The 18,203-nt window shown below is 46.1% G+C and overlaps 2 protein-coding genes across 5 annotated transcripts in view; one reads left to right on the top strand and one right to left on the bottom strand.

Annotated features, from left to right (window-relative positions):
- The window catches only part of ALG1 (ALG1 chitobiosyldiphosphodolichol beta-mannosyltransferase), a 488,005-nt gene that overhangs the window by 52,276 nt on the left and 417,526 nt on the right, over positions 1-18,203 (bottom strand). The window contains exon 1 of one of the 4 annotated variants that reach the window (XM_029577317.1): positions 501-936. The exons of 2 other annotated variants lie outside the window; for them this stretch is intronic. In XM_029577317.1, coding sequence (XP_029433177.1) covers positions 501-843 — 343 coding nt within the window. In that variant the 5' untranslated portion in view covers positions 844-936. Of the gene's footprint in view, positions 1-500; positions 937-18,203 lie in introns of those variants that run through there. One more of the 4 variants, XM_029577318.1, reaches the window with a different exon arrangement.
- C14H16orf89 (chromosome 14 C16orf89 homolog) overlaps positions 17,129-18,203 on the top strand; it is a 69,984-nt gene continuing 68,909 nt past the window's right edge. The window contains exon 1 of the mRNA XM_029577245.1: positions 17,129-17,393. Coding sequence (XP_029433105.1) covers positions 17,129-17,393 — 265 coding nt within the window. The remainder of the gene's footprint in view (positions 17,394-18,203) is intronic.

Below are 18,203 nucleotides of genomic sequence, written 5' to 3' on the forward strand. Positions count from 1 at the left end.
TTTGAATTCTGGTCTCTTGGCCTCACAGTTGATTACTCTAACCTCTATACTACCCCCGGCATAGTGGCACTGATAATTTTAACTGCATCTATTTCATAAGTACAGTGATTGTTGGGTTTGGGGTTTTTTTTGGCCTTGCATCTTATTACGTCTTTCCACCTGATGTGGATGTTCTGTGGATAATTAGCAACTCAGTACAATCAGTTAAGGAAGTGCTTATCATGCACACTGGATTGAGTGAAGGTTAGAAATAAACGTTAACAAAACATATTATAAAGGTAAAAATATTTTTTTATTGGACTAACGTTTCTTGACTAGCTTTCAAGAGCAGCTACTCCCTCCATCAGGTCAAAATGAAATGTCAAATTAGACAAAAAGGAATATAGCTCCCTAAAGCTTGTCAAGAAAAAATATAAATATATTAATATAGTTGAATAAAAAGTTTTCACTTTACAATACTGCTCGTTAACCGTTATTTCCATGCATTCGAATGAACTAACCTTCGCCATCCAGAGTTATGGATGGCGAATGCCAGCTCTGCTCCCTTCTCTTCTTACCCCGGAAGCCGATCAAGCTGACGCTGTATTCGTGGCGCGCCAGGGACAGCGCGTGGTACGTCATACGAGGACTACGGCCCAGGTCTCCGAGCACCAGCACGCAGACGTGCGCCTCGCTCGGCGCAGCCCCGAGCTGTCGGAAAACCAAGCACAGCAGCAGCACCGCGGACGCAGCCAACAGCGAAAGCAGCAGCCAGGGACAGCCGCTGCCCCAGCTCAACGTCCAGCCGTAGGAGCAACCTGCCGCCCCCAGCAGCAACAACACAGCTCGCCGCACCCCAGACATCTGCCATAAGCACCGCTCATGCGCCCAGAAAGGGCCTGTTCAATGGAGATACTTCCGCCCCTCAAAGGTCTAAGCTACTCTCCGACACTTCCGCCCCCGAGCGGCTCTCTGTCGCTTTGGAGTGCTTGCGGCCGACAGCGTCACGTTGCGGACTCGCAGGATATAATAACGATTGAACATGAGATTGTGAAGTGGGGATAGGTTTCTTAAAAACTACACCGATATAGGTCTGTGATCGGGAGCGAGAGACGTAGCGGAGAAGTTGTACTGTAACAGCGGTTCACAAATAATACTCTATTCTACCACATGTATTTAAAGCAGCTGTCGTTATGACAACCCGTGACAAGAAGATACATGAGGAAGGGCCTGAGCACCAGCGAAGCCAGGATTCAAATCCATCTGCCCCACTTTGTGTCCTTTGCCAAGTTACTGCACCCTTCATTGCCTCAGCTCCAAACTTAGGACTTGATTTGTTGTCTTTTTACACATGCTGTGTGTATAGGGAAAATACTTAGTAGATAGGCCCTTATGGGCCAATGCAATAGAGTGCACTCAGCCAAGCACACTATATAACCCACAGTCAGACAGGGGTTAAATAGGCTCTAATCCACCCCCTAATGCAATAGGGGAATTAGTGCCTATTTAACATACGTCCAACATGGAGTGAATGAGAGAGCGCTCATCACATGCAAATGTATATGAATGAGACTATTACTGATTCACGCTAATGCACATTTATCGCTTAGCTATTAACGCCTGCCTGGAGCAGGCGTTAATAGCTGAGTGCACTGAAGAAAAGTACAGAAAAGCAGAAAAAACTATTCTGTACTTTAAAAGTTAAAAAAAGAAAAAAAAACCTCAGCAGGCCGTATTGAAGACCGACACAGATACGCTTGGCATCTCTTTTCACAAGCAGCTGGCTGCGTTATGAAAACCGACGCTGATAAACTCAGCACTGGTTCTCATAACCAGCGGACTGCAGTTATGAACACAGACGCTGAGTTTATCGGCGTTGGTGTTCATAACCGGCAGACTGCCAGTAACCACAGGATCGCGTTAGCAAGGAGGCGCTAAGGTCACCCTTTCCATCATGCTGTAATAATGGAACTGGAGGGGGACCTGTCAGAGGTAGCGCCTGGTTTTGGGGCTCCCCTAACTGGTTCGTCAGCGGGGAAAGGCTTCTCAGTGGGCACAGGACCAATGCCTCCTGGTTTTGGTCTGGACCGCGGCGTTGTTCATATGCTTTTCTATGTGCAAGTATGCTGCAAAACAGCTTGGCAGGCTGAGCAGCCTTTTGGCTAAGCCCTGCTTGCAGGTTTTGCTCAGTTGCCACGTTGTAGGCCTAAGAGGTCAGGATCGTAAACTATGGATCCCCACATGCCTGGTGCCACGGGTAAGCACCAGAGTATGGGTCACGCTGATAGGGACCCAGATAGCACGGATGATAAAGGTGATCCTTACTTCCTGGAGGATGGGAAATGCCTCTGGGATTGTAGTCATATAGAACAATGTTATGTTTCCTTCATAAAGATGAGTTGCTGGCTCGGATCTCCCAGGCACTGAAGATGCTGGGGGTGCTGATTCCATGTCTGAGCCAAAGAAGAATCCCATTTAGATTCCTTGCAAAAAGCATTATGGATGCTATTCAAGAATTGATTTTGAATGGGGCATCCCAGAAGCTAATTTTAAAGGGGGGGAGGGGGGCAATCCTTGGTAGTGCTGTACCCCCTGGTTCTGGCAGAGAGAGCAAGCAGTTGCATTTTCTGGAAGTGGATGTACTGGTGTGTGCCATCACCAAGCGGATAACTATCCCTATGGAAGGGGGAACAGCTTGAAGGAGGCACAGGATAGAAGAATTGAGGCTATCCTTCAGCAGGCCTTGAGGCGGTGGCTATGAATTGGAGATGGCCTCTTGCTGCTGCCTGGGGGATCGCTCTTGCTTGCTCTCTCGCAGCAAGTGATGAGTCTAGTTTGAATTTCAGGTCAGTGCCATACGGCCACACCACCCTGGATGTGCCAGATCTCATCTGATCTCGGAAGCTAAGCAGGGTTTAACATAAGTTATGGCTGATGAATTGGTGCCGATACAATTTCAAAGCCTAATCTTACGAAATGGCCTTTTAAAGGATCACTCTGGTTTGGGAGTGAGTTAAAAAAAAATGGCCAATAAGTGGGGTGAGCTCCACATTCCTTGGTAAAAGCAGGCACTTTCTTTGTTAATCATGAGGGTTTGTGCTAGGGGTTTTTAAACGTTTATGAAACTACGGATTAGCAGCTTCTTAGAGGGCTTGACCTTTGGATAAGTCTCGGTCCTTCATCCAAAGCAGCCCAGAAGGGGTGTGTGCTCGAGTGGCAGTGACCCCCCCAAACCCCCTCGAGGGTGTGCTGACTCTTGGAAACAGGAAATGGGTCACCTGTCTCCTTTTTTTTTTAATCGGAGGTGGATCGAGATCACCTCAGACCAGTGGATTCTGGAGGTGATGGCTATGTTCTGGAGTTTCTCAGTGTTCCTTGAAACCTTTTCATGGTGTCTCCCTGCAGCTCTCCACAGAAGAGACAGATAGTGGCGTGTAAGTTGTCAAGATAACTCAGCCATTGCCCATGTCACAAAAACATACGGGCCCAAATTCCAATTATTTCATTGTACTCGAGAAGGAGGGATCCTTTCTCCCCATCCTGGATCTCAAGGGAGGCAATCAGCTTTTGCAAATGACTCGTTCCCGCTTGGAAACTTACTTGCTGATAATAGCAATACATTCAGGAGAGTTTATTAAGCCTCTGGCTTGTCAGAGACGTATCTGCATATTCCCATCTGGCTGGAGCATCAACTGTTTTCTGCGTTTTGCTGTTTTGGGGCAATATTAGGTTTTTGAGGGCTATCCTTCAGTTTGGCCACCGTGCCTAGAACTTTCTCTAAGGTCATGGTGGTGGTAGTGGTAGTGGCAGTGTTGAGAAAGGATGGCATTCTGGTCCACTCATACTTAGATAATTGGCTAATTCGGGCCAAGAGCCATGAAAGTGTCTTCAGGTCTTGCACAAGGTGATCTCCTTGCTACAGGAACTAGGTTGGGTGGTGAACTTGGCCAAGAGCAATCTGCAGCCATTCCAGACACTGGAGTATCTCAGTGTTCAACACGAAGAAGACAGGGTGTTCCTGCCAGATGTTCACATTCAGAAACTGATGGCGCAGGCATGACTACTGACAGAAATAATATGCCCAGCAGCGTGGTCTTATCTACAGGGGTGTGGGTTCATGGCAGTCACCCTAGAGGTGATTCTGTGGGCAAGGGTGCATTATGCATCTTTTTCAGCACATACTGCTTGCACGTTGAAGTTCACAGGCTCAGGATTACTCAATACAGCTTCGGTTACTGGTGGAGATCAGCATCCAGCTGTAGGAGTGGTTGCAAATGGATCATTTAACAAAGGGCATTCCCCTATGAACACCAGACTGGCTACTAATCACGAAGGATGCAAGCTTCCAGGGTTGAGGGAGGCTCACAGTCATGATGTGACATGATGCATCTCTGGAGCATCAATCGGTTGGAAGCTCATGCCGTTCAGTTAGCATGCTTGTGATTAGTTGACCGCATCCAGGGTTGAGCAGTCCGAATGATGTTGAACAGTGCGATGACAGTGGCTTATGTCATTGCTAGGGAGGAGCCTAGAGCCAGTTAGTGTTGCAGGAAATAGCCCAACTCATAGAATGGATGGAAGTACAACCTCAGGGCAGCTCAGCCTCACAAACTGCAGGAAGACACAATGTAAGAGCCAACTTTCTCAGCAGACAGTCTGGATCTGGGAGAATGGGAATTGTACAGTGAAGCATTCCAGCTCATAGTGGACCAGACATCCTAATTCCAGGCTTGCTGGCGACGTCACACAATGTAAAGGTTCCTCACTTCTTCACTCACAGGAAAGATCTGAAGTTTTTCGGCATTGATGCCCTCGTGCAGGAGTGGCCGGAAGGCAAACTTTTATGATGCTTTTTCCCCCATGGCCCATGTTGGGCAGAATGATTTGGAGGTTCGAAAGACATAGGGGTTTGGTGCTTCTGGTGGCACCAGATTAGCCCAGGAGGCTGTGGTATGCAGAGCTGCTGAGACTTTGGGTGGAATCTCCTCTCCAATTACCGGTCCACAGGGATCTGCTACGGCAGGGGCCCTAGATACATCTAGGATTTTCTCCTTGTGACAGGGGTCGTACTTGTTTTGAAAGGCAGTATTGTTTTTTTCCCCCTGTGAGGGCGAACAGGATGGAAGTCCTCACATGTGGGGGACATCATCAGATGGAGCCCAGCACCGAACGTTTGACTTCAAAGCTTTATGGAGCTTCTCGCTCCTGCTTGCTTGGGATTTTTTTTGCTTCCCAGGATTCATTTTTTGTGAGGCTCCACAGTCTTTTGTCTTCACCTTTGTCACCTATAGATAGGTTTTTCATGCATTAAGTCTCCTTGTTTTTCCAACAGCTGCCTGGTACGCCAGTACTGCTCCATTGAGGTGACCTCGGTTGCAGTTTTCCTCAACATAAGTCATTTGACTTTGCTTCATTTATTTTTCAGTCAATGCCTCAGAAGGAGAAATTCCCCTGCAAATATTTTGCTTGGATAGTTCTGCCCCTTTTCCTTGTAGTGGGAGGGGGGGTGGGAGCGGTGCAGGAAGCAGAACAGTTTGAAAGGGGCTTCTTCAGTGGGTAAAATCCCATTTACCTGCTGTAAATCACTTTAGAAAATACCCCCCAACACCCCTTATATGATTATATCCACTAAAGAACAGCAGCAGCTGTGTAGATTACATGTTTTTCTTACAAATTATTTTGAACTTTTTAGCTTGCTTGCTTTCTATAAGTATAGAAACCTAGTTTTCTTATCTTAATTTGATAGCTTCAGCTTTTATTTTTTGCTTCAGCTATATGATTGTACACACCTATACACTAAGAGAACTTTTACTGCCAGACTTTATTCATGCAGTTGAAAGGAAAATAATATAAGGAACCTTAAAGATGATCATCCAGTTCTTCCTCTTAAAGGAAAGAATGTAAAAACATTGCTACATAAAGCTAAGAGCTTCTCCTAGCTCTTGTCCTGACTTTGTCGTGCAAATTGCTTCGCTTTTTGTCCTCATACTGGCTTTGTCTACATCACTTTCAGGTTCTAAATGCATTTTGTGAATATCAGGGACATCTGTTTTTAACCAGTAATGGACTTCCTGTTTTGTTTTGTTTTTAAACATAGCATCTTCATTTACAACACCGGGAAATATATACATGTAAACTAAAGATAGCACATTCAACCCAGGGAATTTATCATTAGTAATGAGGCAGGCGGATGCTGCATAAAAACACACAAATGTATTAAAGATAAAGAAATGTAGTATTGTCATGTACTGCTTCTTTGCTGGATTAAGGCCCTTTCAAGCAAAGAATATTCAAGAATGATTTGAAAGTCTTACTTTGGAATGAAAAGTAAACACACTCATCAGGTTAATGATGTCAAACTCATCTCTTGTATCCAGTCCTGTGTTTTGTGGTTGTACCTCACTCATCCCAGGATTTCTTAGAGTCTCATACAACTGCCATTCATGCCAGACAATGGCATACCTTCTTAATGAAATGCGCAAGGAATGAACTCATACCACCAAAATCTAGTACTATAGAACTCAGACTGACAGATTCTGAGGCTTTTGTTTCATGGATGTTCATGGATGACTTTTGTTATACGACGTCCCCTGTTTTCCCCCAGTAGGTTTCCCCCAGTAGGATATGATAGAGGTCTTTAAAATCATGAGAGGTCTAGAATGGGTAAATGTGAATTGGTTTTTAACTCTTTCGGATAATAGAAGTTCTAGGGGGGCACTCCATAAAGTTAGCATGTAGCACATTTAAAACTAATCGGAGAAAATTCTTTTTCTCTCAACGCACAATTAAACTCTGGAATTTGTTGTTAGTGGATTTGGTTAGTATAGTTAGTATAGCTGGATTTAAAAAATATTTGGATAAGTTCTTGGAGGAGAAGTTCATTTTCAGCTATTAATCAAGTTGACTTAGAAAGTAGCCATTGCTATTACTAGAATCAGTAGCATGGAATAGACTTAGTTTTTGGGTACTTGCCAGGTTCTTATGGCCTGGATTGGCCACTGTTGGAAACAGGATGCTGGGCTCGATTGACCCTTGGTCTGACCCAGCATGGCAATTTCTTTTGTTCTTTTGTTCTCTTTCTTGGTTTGAAGCTTCTGGCACCATCATGTTTCTCTCTCAGCACTTTTGCTCTTGATCTGGCCAGCACTTTCAGCTCTGCAGTACCATGGGCCAGCTACAAGAAGATATTTAAACACCAGCAGGCTGATGCAATATGGGCGCACATGTTTTGTTTTGTTTTGTTTTTTTTTTATCACGTATACACTCACCTCTCCTGGCTGCCCGATGCAATAAGCAAATGAGCTGCCGCGTTAAAAAGGCTGCACTAGGGAGAAATTGTGCGTCCCTAGCACGTCCACAGCAAACACCCAGGAGACACGGCTGTGCGTAGATTAGGAAAACGGATGCTCAAAAACGTGAGAGTCCGGCAGTCGCTTGTGACTAAGTGCCAGTGTCTCGGTAAGGTTCATGAAGAAAATGGGCAAGCAGATGGTGTAGTGGGCCAGGCCCAGAAGCAGGGGCTTGATGGAGAAATATTTACATACTCTCATGTCCTCTCTGACTGCTCCCCAGCTCTGTAGTACTTACACATAAAGGGGCAGATTTTCGGGGGGTTACGCACGCTGGGCCTATTTGCAAAAGGCCCGGGACTTGAAAAAAAGGGATGGGGTGGGGCCAAAGGCTCCAGGCACAGCGGCCATTTGCTGCTGTGCCCGGGATTGCAGGCCGGCCATTGGCCGGCATGCACAACTTGCGCCTGCCCAAGGCAGGTGTAACTGGGTAAGAAAGTTTTTAGGGGGGTTTAGCTTAGAGCTGGGGGGTGGGAGACTTAGGGGAAGGGAAGGTGGGGTGGGAGGAGGGGGAACGGAGGAAGGCAGTGGGCGCAAGGTGCACCATTGTGCACCCCCTTGTGCACGCCGACTCCTGATTTTATAACATGCGCACGGCTGCGCGCGCATGTTTTAAAATTGGTCGTACATTTGTGCGCGCCGGGTTGCGCACACAAATGTACGCCGCGCGCGTATGTTTTAAAATCTGCCCCCAAAGGTTACTTTAAACTAAATTTCAGTTTTATTTCCGGTGTGTCCAGCAGTCAAATATCACAAAAAATGGTAACATGCACTGATTTGATCAGGGGGTACAGGTATCTATGGCAGGGCTGTGGCAGTTGTAAAAGCACCAAAACACTTGCATAAAAAAAGAAAGGAGGTAATTTTCAAAGGAGTAACACACGTAAAAGTAACTTAGCATAGCAATTTTTAAAAGTGCATTTACACGCGTAAAAGCTTTTGAAAATTCAGCCATATGGAGTGAATTTTTAAAGGAGCTGCATTTGTAAAATCAATTTTCAAAAGCCCATTTATGCATGCAAAAGTTTTGGGGGGAGAGGGGGTTCCAACTATGTACTTTAGTTCTTTTACAGAAAAGTATTTCAAAGTGTTTTCTCAACTATCTTTCAATAGACTAGGGTGAAAATATCCCTACTGTTCACATGAATTCCAAATTTCCACAACATTCACCTCTTTAATATGCAGAAAGACTTACCCCCCTTCATTTCCATGTTACATATAATTTATTTTGATCAGTACTCATTGGACACGGGGAGGCCTCCCTCAGCAACTCCAGTAAACCTGCTTACAGAATTTTCCTTCAAGCCTTTCCTCAGGTTTTTCTCACACCTTTAGGAATCTCTTTTTTTCATTCATTTCTGGTCCTCCACATGCTGTAGGTCCAAATAATTCTTCTCTTTGTCCTCTGATCCCCTGGTTTCTCTGTAAGAAGAATCTTCTTTAGGGGAGAAACCCTGCGGGGTCCTCTCCAACAGGGAGGGGGTCACTTCGCTCACCAACTTTGCTGGCAGCTCCCTCCAAATCTCCTCCTACCAAACCTTAAACAATGACTATATAGTCCTTAATTTACTCCCTCTAAGAGATGAGGGAAGAAGAAATATCTAAAGGAGGCACTCTCTTATAGAACTCACTAGAAATTCCCTTGTTTAATTTCAATTTGTTTACATACGCTATCCCATCTACTGGTTGTTCATGGTATTTGCAAGCCTCTCTGTTTTTCTTACCAAAGCATTCAAAACTATCAACCATTTGCAAGATCCCAGAAACAAGTCAAAGGCCTCCCCCACCCAGATTCTTTTCCCAGATCCTTACCCATGTGGTGGGCCCTTCACATGGGTAAGGCGCAGTGGCATAGCCAATACTGTTTTTTGGAGGGGCTCAAGGTTAACATGGGCATACCTCCCCTTCAGCCAGACTCATATTCAATGCAATAATACAAAAACAGAAACATAATGCCTCAAAAAAGAAAGAAATATAAATCAATCATAATAGTAAACCATACAAGTAAAAGTATTTCAAAATAAATATGTAGAATACCTAATAAATAAAAGGTCAAGGGGGACGGCGCATGCTCCAGCGTCATCACCCCAGCAACCAAGCCCTCTGGTGAAGAAGGTGCGGCTCCTGCGAAGAAACCCTTGATGGGGGGTTGAAGAGGATCAGAGGAGGGTAAGGTGACACTCCCCTTAATTTCCCCTTCCTTTTGGTGTGAGGCATTTGAAAAACTTAGGACATTCAAAAGAGGAAAATACCACACAACTTGAGCTCCAACATAGCGTCCTACTCTGTGGCCATCTTGCCCTTCTGCCTGGACAAATGGACGAGCCAACCCCAATACCAGCAATGGCAGGAAGCTCCTTGTGTGCTCTACAGGGAGAATTCGAACCAGAGCACCAGAGGGAGACCCAGGAGAACATCACGGGGTCTCAAGGAGAGGCTGGGACGAGTCCTACAGGAGCCATGGGCGAATTAGAACAAGGTTCTTTGGCAGAGGAGTATCGTGTAGTGGCATTCATTTCTTCTCAAGGTATTGGAATGAGCATTGGCACGAAGGTGGAAACGGGAGTTGCACAATCAGATATTAGGATTCCTGGGTTGAGTTTGCAACGGCCAGTGGAAATGTCGCTAGAGGGAATATGGACTATTTTAAAATCAATAGAATCTTCAATAATTTCACTCTCTCAAATAACTATTGACAAAAAAAATTAAACTGTGTTGAACATAAATTTGATTTCTACATTTATGGAGAAGGTGGAAAATCTTGAAAACAAGGTTTCCACCATAGATAAAATACAACAAAAGCTTGTTCAATCGGATTTAGCTAATAATAGGAGATTAGAGAACATTGAGAATGCCTTAGGTCACACATCCTAAGAGTTTTGAATTTTACTGTAATAAATATGATTTCCCCTCTGGAGATGTTTAAACTGTATATTCAGCAAATTTTGAAAATCCCACAATCTGCATTGCTAGTAATCATAAAAGCTTATCTCCAGCAGGCTGACCGGACGGAGGAAGAAGTTGCTAGACAGACACAGACATTGGATATCTCACAAATATTAGAAATGTCACAAGATATGGAAATTAACCAGAAAAGACCACTACTGGTCTCATTTGCCTTCTTGTCCGATCGTAATAATATTTTGAAATTTTTCTTCAGAAATCGACAATTTCCTTTCTATGGATGCCAGATTTGGATTTATCCAGATGTGATTAAGTCTACACAATTATGCCGAAAAAATTTTCTTACTATGCGAGCTGAGACACTTCAATTAGGGGCTAGATTTAATTTGAGATACCCATGCAGATGCTGTATAGGATATTTAAATACAAACTATGTTTTCTTTGAGCCTGATCAGCTTAAAGCTTTTCTGACTGTGCATACCTGAGAAGGTTCCATTAGTGGTTCAGCATAGATATAAGTTGGGTACTACTCACATAACCATTTCTTTATTATGTATTTCCTGTTTGATGCTTCTTTCTCTGCCCCCCCATATTTCTTATAATTTTGGTGCAGATAATGTTTATAAGAAATGTTTTTCTTTGTTTAATATATTTCTGGAGATGTACCAATTTTTCTGTACAAGGATGTTTTCTTGTGAATAATATACAATTTTGTAACTAAAAACCTAATAAATAAAAACAATTACTTTAAACATTTCCCAAAAATCAATTAAATATTTCAAAACAGCAGACATATCAAATAACACCCAAACAATTAAAACTAATAAGGATAAAAAAAAAATTCCCCACTCTATAGTTGAGAACATTTGATTTCCAGTAACCCTGAGATTGTCATGAATTAATGGAGGGCTCACACAAATTTTCTCTGCTCTTTCAGTATATTATATATATAGGGGCAGGTTTTAAAAAAAATACGCGTGCGCGTACTTTTGTTCGCACAACCGCAAAATCGTGCAGCTGCCTCAGTTCCCTCCCCCCACCTTTCCCTCTCTTCCCCTATCTAACCCACCCCCCAGCCCTAACTAAATCCCCCTCCCCTACCTTATTTCGTTGAGTTAGGCAGGCGTAACTTGTGCGTGTCGCCGGCACAGGCCGCTGTGCAGGAGCACTCAGCCCCACCCCTGGCCCGCCGTCACTCCTCTGGACATGCCCTGAACGCCGCACTGCCCCCGACACGGCCTCCAAGCAAAGCCCAGGGGCTTTGCGCGCGCCTACGGCCTATGCAAAATAGGCACGCAGAGCTTTTAAAATCTACCCCAAATTGTATATATGTGACATGAGAATGTCACTCTTTACACTCTTTCATCTACCTCACCTCTTACTCAACCCCCTTCCCACTACTCTCACCTCCCTCCCCCCACTCAGTTTTCTCTCTTCTGCCCCTACTCAAACCCCCTTTCCTCAGTATTACCCCCATCCTCCCACCGCTTCCTGCCCCCTTCTCAGGTCACGCCCTCTCTCCCCTCTCAGTCACTCACCCCCTCATTCTCATTCCCAGTCCTTCCCTTTCCCTCTCAATCACTCATGACCCTCTTCCCTTCCTATCCCTCAGTCATAATGCCATGTGACTCACCTCTTCCCCAAGGTGGTCCTCCTTCCTTCCGGCGAGGTGTAAGAAGCCCGCTGGCAGGACACCATTGGGCTGCTGTGCTGGGGACCTCTAATTACTGGCCCGGGAATGGGAACCCCGCCAGCGCATCACAATCCAGCAGCGTGCGAGGCCTCTAATTGACTGGGGAGTTGGGAACCCCAACAATGTGGCACAATACAGCATTTACTACTTGCTGCTGGGAAAAAACAAAGTCAAACCCCTGCCTGCATGCCACTTTTCAGCTCAGTACCTTAATTGGCCCGCCCCTTAATCCATCCCTGCTCAACTCCTAATTGGGTGGGCCTGAGCCTAAAGTGGGTGGGCCATGGCCTCCTCATGCCCAGCCATAGTTATGCTACTGGTAAAAATAGATTTACTTGGGTAAACCAACTCTCTGAAAATTACCCTCCATCAGCCTGGTTAAAATTACACACAGGGTCTCAGTGCTTGTAGCTTTAGCTGAATTCAGGGAAAGCATGTAGATGGTATTTTAAATCCCTGCACTTTATTTTTTGTAGAAATTATCCACACAAAAAGCAGGTGCAAAAATCTGCAGATACACTGTCCAACGTGGCAATTTTCAAAGAGAACGTAGGTGTGTACGTTCCCTTTGAAAATTAAGTACAAGGTGTACTTGCAAACTTGACACCTAGGTGGGTTGTCTGAAGCTTTCCAACATACTGCATAATGGATTGAATAAACCTGGGCTGGTTCAGGAGAGATACCACTTAATTTAAATTCTAGTATTTATCAGAAACTTTAAAAGCATTTAGGGACACATTTTAAAAGGGATTCTGCACAGGTAAAGGGTCTGTCTCTGTAAATACCCATTTAAAACTGCCCTCCCCCCTGAGGAAAAGAGGCAGCACTGGGGGCAGGGTGATGCTGGGGCTGGTTCTACAAAGTGCACAGGTACTCCTGGCGGGGGGGTTGCACCTGCCAATTTTGGCTTCTAAGGTACTAGGCTGTGCACACCTCGCAGCGCCTGGTTCTGTGCACATTTTTGTGTGTAGAAGTAGAACAGTACTCCCAATGTTGGCTCTGATATAATAAGATGTGCTTGTCTACGTGCACATCTCAGTGCATGAACTATATTCCCAATATAGCAAGGAGTTTTAGGTACAAATTGTATGTTAAAACATGCACACAAATTAGCTCTCCTCCCTGCAAATCCCAGGTTAATCAAGGCATTAACTGTTACTCCCCAATGAGGAGAGGTGAGCAGGCTTTACTCATCTTTCCCTAAAGGTAGAAATTTAATGCCTGGTCAGAGATGGAGTGAGGTTTCTGAAGCTAGTGTTACTCTATAGGACTGAACGTGGAGTTTATGTGAAGTCCAAGCCCTGTATCCTGCATTTATATGCACAAAACATGATGTGTATTTTATGTGCACAACCCTTAGGTACACAACTTTTTTTTTCCATGTTTTATTTAAATAGGCACAGCAAGTCACAATAGCACTTAAACATATCACTCATGTAAAGGCAGACAAAAGACAACCACCAGCACAGCCCCATATTCAAATATAAAAATAAATTCAAACAAAGCAAACCCTACATTATCACCCTATCAAATCCTCATTTGACTTGCGCTATTGCCTGTAACTATCCCAAATATTCCACTATTAAGGAGGATCCCTCTTTAACACTATGCAATCTGTTCCATAGCTGCAGTCTCAGCCACATTGATCTTCCAGTGTACCAATGGAGAGTAAGTCTTCCAGTAGTAGGTAATAGTTATGGGGCGGATTTTAAGAGCCCTGCTCGCGTAAATCCGCCCAAAACTGGGCGGATTTACGCGAGCAGGGCCCTGCGCGCCGGTAAGCCTATTTTACATAGGCCTACCGGCGCGCGTAAGTCCCGGGGTTTTCGGAGGGGGCGTGTCGGGGGGCGGGCCCGAACCGCGTGGCGTTTTCGGGGCGTGTCAGCGTTCCGGGGGCGGGCCTGGGGGCGTGGCTGCGGCCCGGGGGCGTGGCCGCGCCCTCCGGACCCGCCCCCAGGTCGCATCCCGGCGCGCAGGAGGCCCGCTGACGCGCGGGGATTTACGCCTCCCTCCAGGAGGCGTAAATCCCCCGACAAAGGTAAGGAGGGGGTTTAGACAGGGCCGGGCGGGTGGGTTAGGTAGGGGAAGGGAGGGGGAGGGGAGGGCAAAGGAAAGTTCCCTCCGAGGCCGCTCCGATTTCGGAGCGGCCTCGGAGGGAACGGGGGTAGGCTGCGCGGCTCGGCGCGCGCCGGCTATACGAAATCGATAGCCTTGCGCGCGCCGATCCAGGATTTTAGCGGATACGCGCGGCTCCGCGCGTATCTACTAAAATCCAGCGTACTTTTGTTTGCGCCTGGAGCGCAAACAAAAGTAGGCTATTCGCGCTCGTTTTAAAATCCGCCCCTATATGTGCAGCGTTTAACAAATATCCAATAACATGTTTATGCATTCTCTGTGTCCAGAAGGGTCTAATCCAAATCCTGAGTAATAATCAACCCAATTTCCCCTTGTACCTCTAACCTGAATTTTTCCACTTCTCCCCAAAACATGTGTAATATAGGTACCCAAATACCCGCAGCCCCTTCAACACATAGGGCTAGATATACTGTGTGGGGAATAAAGGCTTTTGCTCAGTAGCTGGCATACCACACTGAGTTTGGCTGTGTTAGCATTCTTCAGCTCTCTGTACTTTCTTATCTCAGCTTCTCGGCTTCACAAACAACCTTTGCCCTAAACAGAGAATGCTTGCTTGCTTTGACAAAGATAATAACATGAGTTAATCACATGCATAGCATAATAAGCCTTGCAGCTGTATATCCTGCAGTGTTGTAACCAATGGTATGATGTTTACTCTGATGAGATGTAACCCAGGACAATAAAAGAAGTGTGCCCATTTTTTTAGTGCTGGGTGCCTTTCCAAGAACTCCTGCCTGATGTGTCTGCTTCCGTGTGTCTCTCATCACAACATCTGGTGACCCCTCCAGATGTGAATTCCCCTACTCATTCGGCCGGACGAGCCCAGGTGCACAGCAGCAAACTTCGCTCCCACATTCCTGAGTATGGGGGGGGGGGGGGGGGGAACGACTGTCAATGCAGCAGAAGGTTCTTGCAAAAGAGTTGCAGAAAATAGTAAGAAATCATTTCTTTATTACAAAAGGAGAGGCAATTCACGTCAGACTAGGAGATATAGAAAATATGTTGAAAGAAATAGAAAGCCAGTGCCCGTGGTATCCAGAGGCTGGTACTTTGAATATCCAGGACTGGATCAACTTAGGGAATGCCTTGCACGCTCCCCCGCGTGCCTCAATAAAACATCTATTGCTTTGGCAAAAATGCACAGAAGCGATAGATAATCTGGGGACACACAATCACAAGGCACCGTCCCCAACCAAGGCTCCCGTGGCACCCTCCGAGTCCACCTCAGAGGAAGAACCCCAGGAAACCAAAGAAACTGAAATCAAAGAAACTAACCTCCCTCCGCCTTACCCTCAAACCCCTTCACCACCCACAAGCTCCCTGTACCCCCAGTTGCCATTGCCCGCAACAGTTGTTGATTCTGCATCACCGATTTGTCCAGATAAATTACCATTACACAACGCCGCTCCACGTAACGACCTATGCGGTGCGGTCCTCGTGGGGTTTCACCAAGAACAAGTGAAAGGAAATCTCACAGGAGAGGAATTATTGGAGGGGCTTCAAGCATTTCCCATTATGGAGGTCCCTAATGACCAGGGTGGGATTCAGTATCAGTGGTCAGCACTACCTTATAGTATCCTACGAGAACTCCGAAAGAGCATCACAGAAACAGGAATTTATTCCACCTATACTCGAGGGATGTTAGAGGGAATTGTGAATGGCTATAAATTAATAGGGATGTGAATCGTGTCCTCGATCGTCTTAACGATCGATTTCGGCTGGGAGGGGGAGGGAATCGTATTGTTGCCGTTTGGGGGGGTAAAATATCGTGAAAAATTGTGAAAAATCGTGAAAAATCGTTAAAAATCGAAAAATCGAAAAACCGGCACATTAAAACCCCCTAAAACCCACCCCCGACCCTTTAAATTAAATCCCCCACCCTCCCGAACCCCCCCCCCAAATAACTTAAATAACCTGCGGGTCCAGCGGCGGTCCGGAACGGCAGCGGTCCGGAACGGGCTCCTGCTCCTGAATCTTGTCGTCTTCAGCCGGCGCCATTTTCCAAAATGGCGCCGAAAAATGGCGGCGGCCATAGACGAAAAAGATTGGACGGCAGGAGGTCCTTCCGGACCCCCGCTGGACTTTTGGCAAGTCTCGTGGGGGTCAGGAGGCCCCCCACAAGCTGGCCAAAAGTTCCTGGAGGTCCAGCGGGGGTCAGGGAGCGATTTCCCGCCGCGAATCGCCGCGAATGGCGCCGGCAGGAGATCGACTGCAGGAGGTCGTTCAGCGAGGCGCCGGAACCCTCGCTGAACGACCTCCTGCAGTCGATCTCCTGCCGGCGCCATTTTCCGTACGAAAACGATTCGCGGCGGGAAATCGCTCCCTGACCCCCGCTGGACCTCCAGGAACTTTTGGCCAGCTTGTGGGGGGCCTCCTGACCCCCACGAGACTTGCCAAAAGTCCAGCGGGGGTCCGGAAGGACCTCCTGCCGTCCAATCTTTTTCGTCTATGGCCGCCGCCATTTTTCGGCGCCATTTTGGAAAATGGCGCCGGCTGAAGACGACAAGATTCAGGAGCAGGAGCCCGTTCCGGACCGCTGCCGTTCCGGACCGCCGCTGGACCCGCAGGTTATTTAAGTTATTGGGGGGGGGTTCGGGAGGGTGGGGGATTTAATTTAAAGGGTCGGGGGTGGGTTTTAGGGGGTTTTAGTGTGCCGGCTCACGATTCTAACGATTTATAATGATAAATCGTTAGAATCTGTATTGTATTGTGTTCCATAACGGTTTAAGACGATATTAAAATTATCGGACGATAATTTTAATCGTCCTAAAACGATTCACATCCCTATAAATTAATTCCCCAGGATTGGAAAGATCTGGCCCGTATGATCCTTACCCCTGCTCAGTATGTGGTTTGGGACTCAGAATATCAAAGGGAAGCCCTCATAGCTGGAAATACCTCGGGAGGAGCATATATACCTGACCAACTTTACAGGGTGGGACAATTTGCAACGCTGGAACAGCAAGCAGTGGGGACGCCCGCTGCTGCCTATCCAGCGATAAATCGCTGTGTGACCAAGGCCTTTAAGAAGGTTCCTGAATCCAGAAAAGCCACAAAATCATTTACGATGACCCGACAGGCAGCCATAGAATCTTACATACAATTTATAGATCGGCTGCAAGAAGCCATTCAGCGTCAGGTAGACAACCCAGAGGCGAGCGCTGAACTAATAAGGAAATTAGCCTTTGAAAATGCAAATGCGGACTATAGGAAAGCTCTGCAATCCGTAGTCTGTAAAATAGACTACACCCTGGCAGACATGCTAAAGGCTTGCATGGACGTAGGTACTCACACATTCCAAATGGACGCCCTAGCAGCTGCATTGCACAAAGGTAAATTTCAAAAGCCAAAAAGGGACTTGTTTCAATTGCAAAAAACCTGGCCATTTTAAACAGCAATGCCATGCCCTAGGAGGGGGAGCATACAAAGCAACCGATTCTGCCGGGGCCTCGAGGTCTCGCCCGAAAACGGTCTGCCCCAAGTGCAAAAAAGGCTTCGACTGGGCAAACCAACGCAGAAGTATAAGTCAGGGAAACTAGACTCCGGGCTAGCGACAAACCCCAGCCCAACTGTCACAAACCCCCAGATTTTACATTCAGTATTTTCCTTCCCCTCCCAGCAGGCCCGCAGATTAAGTTGGGGGTGGCTGACCCCAGTCCTTCTACCATCTGGCACACCCAATACTTACTTAAACAGTGGGGTGTTTGGCCTCAGCTGATAACCTAATGTAAAGTTTGTAATATTTTAATTGTGCAACTATAGGTTGAGCAAAAAGATTTTGTAGAAGCAGGGAGAGATCTGTCTCTCCTCTCTCCCTTCTTTCTCGCATGACCACGTTTGAAGGAATGTAAACAATTCTGGTTTCTGTGATTAAGCAATCAGAATCTTTTAGTTAGAAGTTAATCAAAGTAATGGTTTTCTACTTGAATGGTGTAGCTCAGTTACTTATAGCTCGCCATTTAACACTTTGTAATGTGATTTAAAAGATTAAAATTAACTTCTCCTTGTATGTGAGATTTTTCTTTTACAGAGTTAATCATGTGCATAGCATAAGCAGCCTTGCAGCTGTATATCCTGCAGTGTTGTAACCAATGGTATGACGTTTACTCTGATGAGATGTAACCCAGGACAATAAAAGAAGT

This window comes from Rhinatrema bivittatum, chromosome 14 (genome assembly GCF_901001135.1).
Source record: "Rhinatrema bivittatum chromosome 14, aRhiBiv1.1, whole genome shotgun sequence".
Classification (NCBI taxonomy): domain Eukaryota; kingdom Metazoa; phylum Chordata; class Amphibia; order Gymnophiona; family Rhinatrematidae; genus Rhinatrema; species Rhinatrema bivittatum.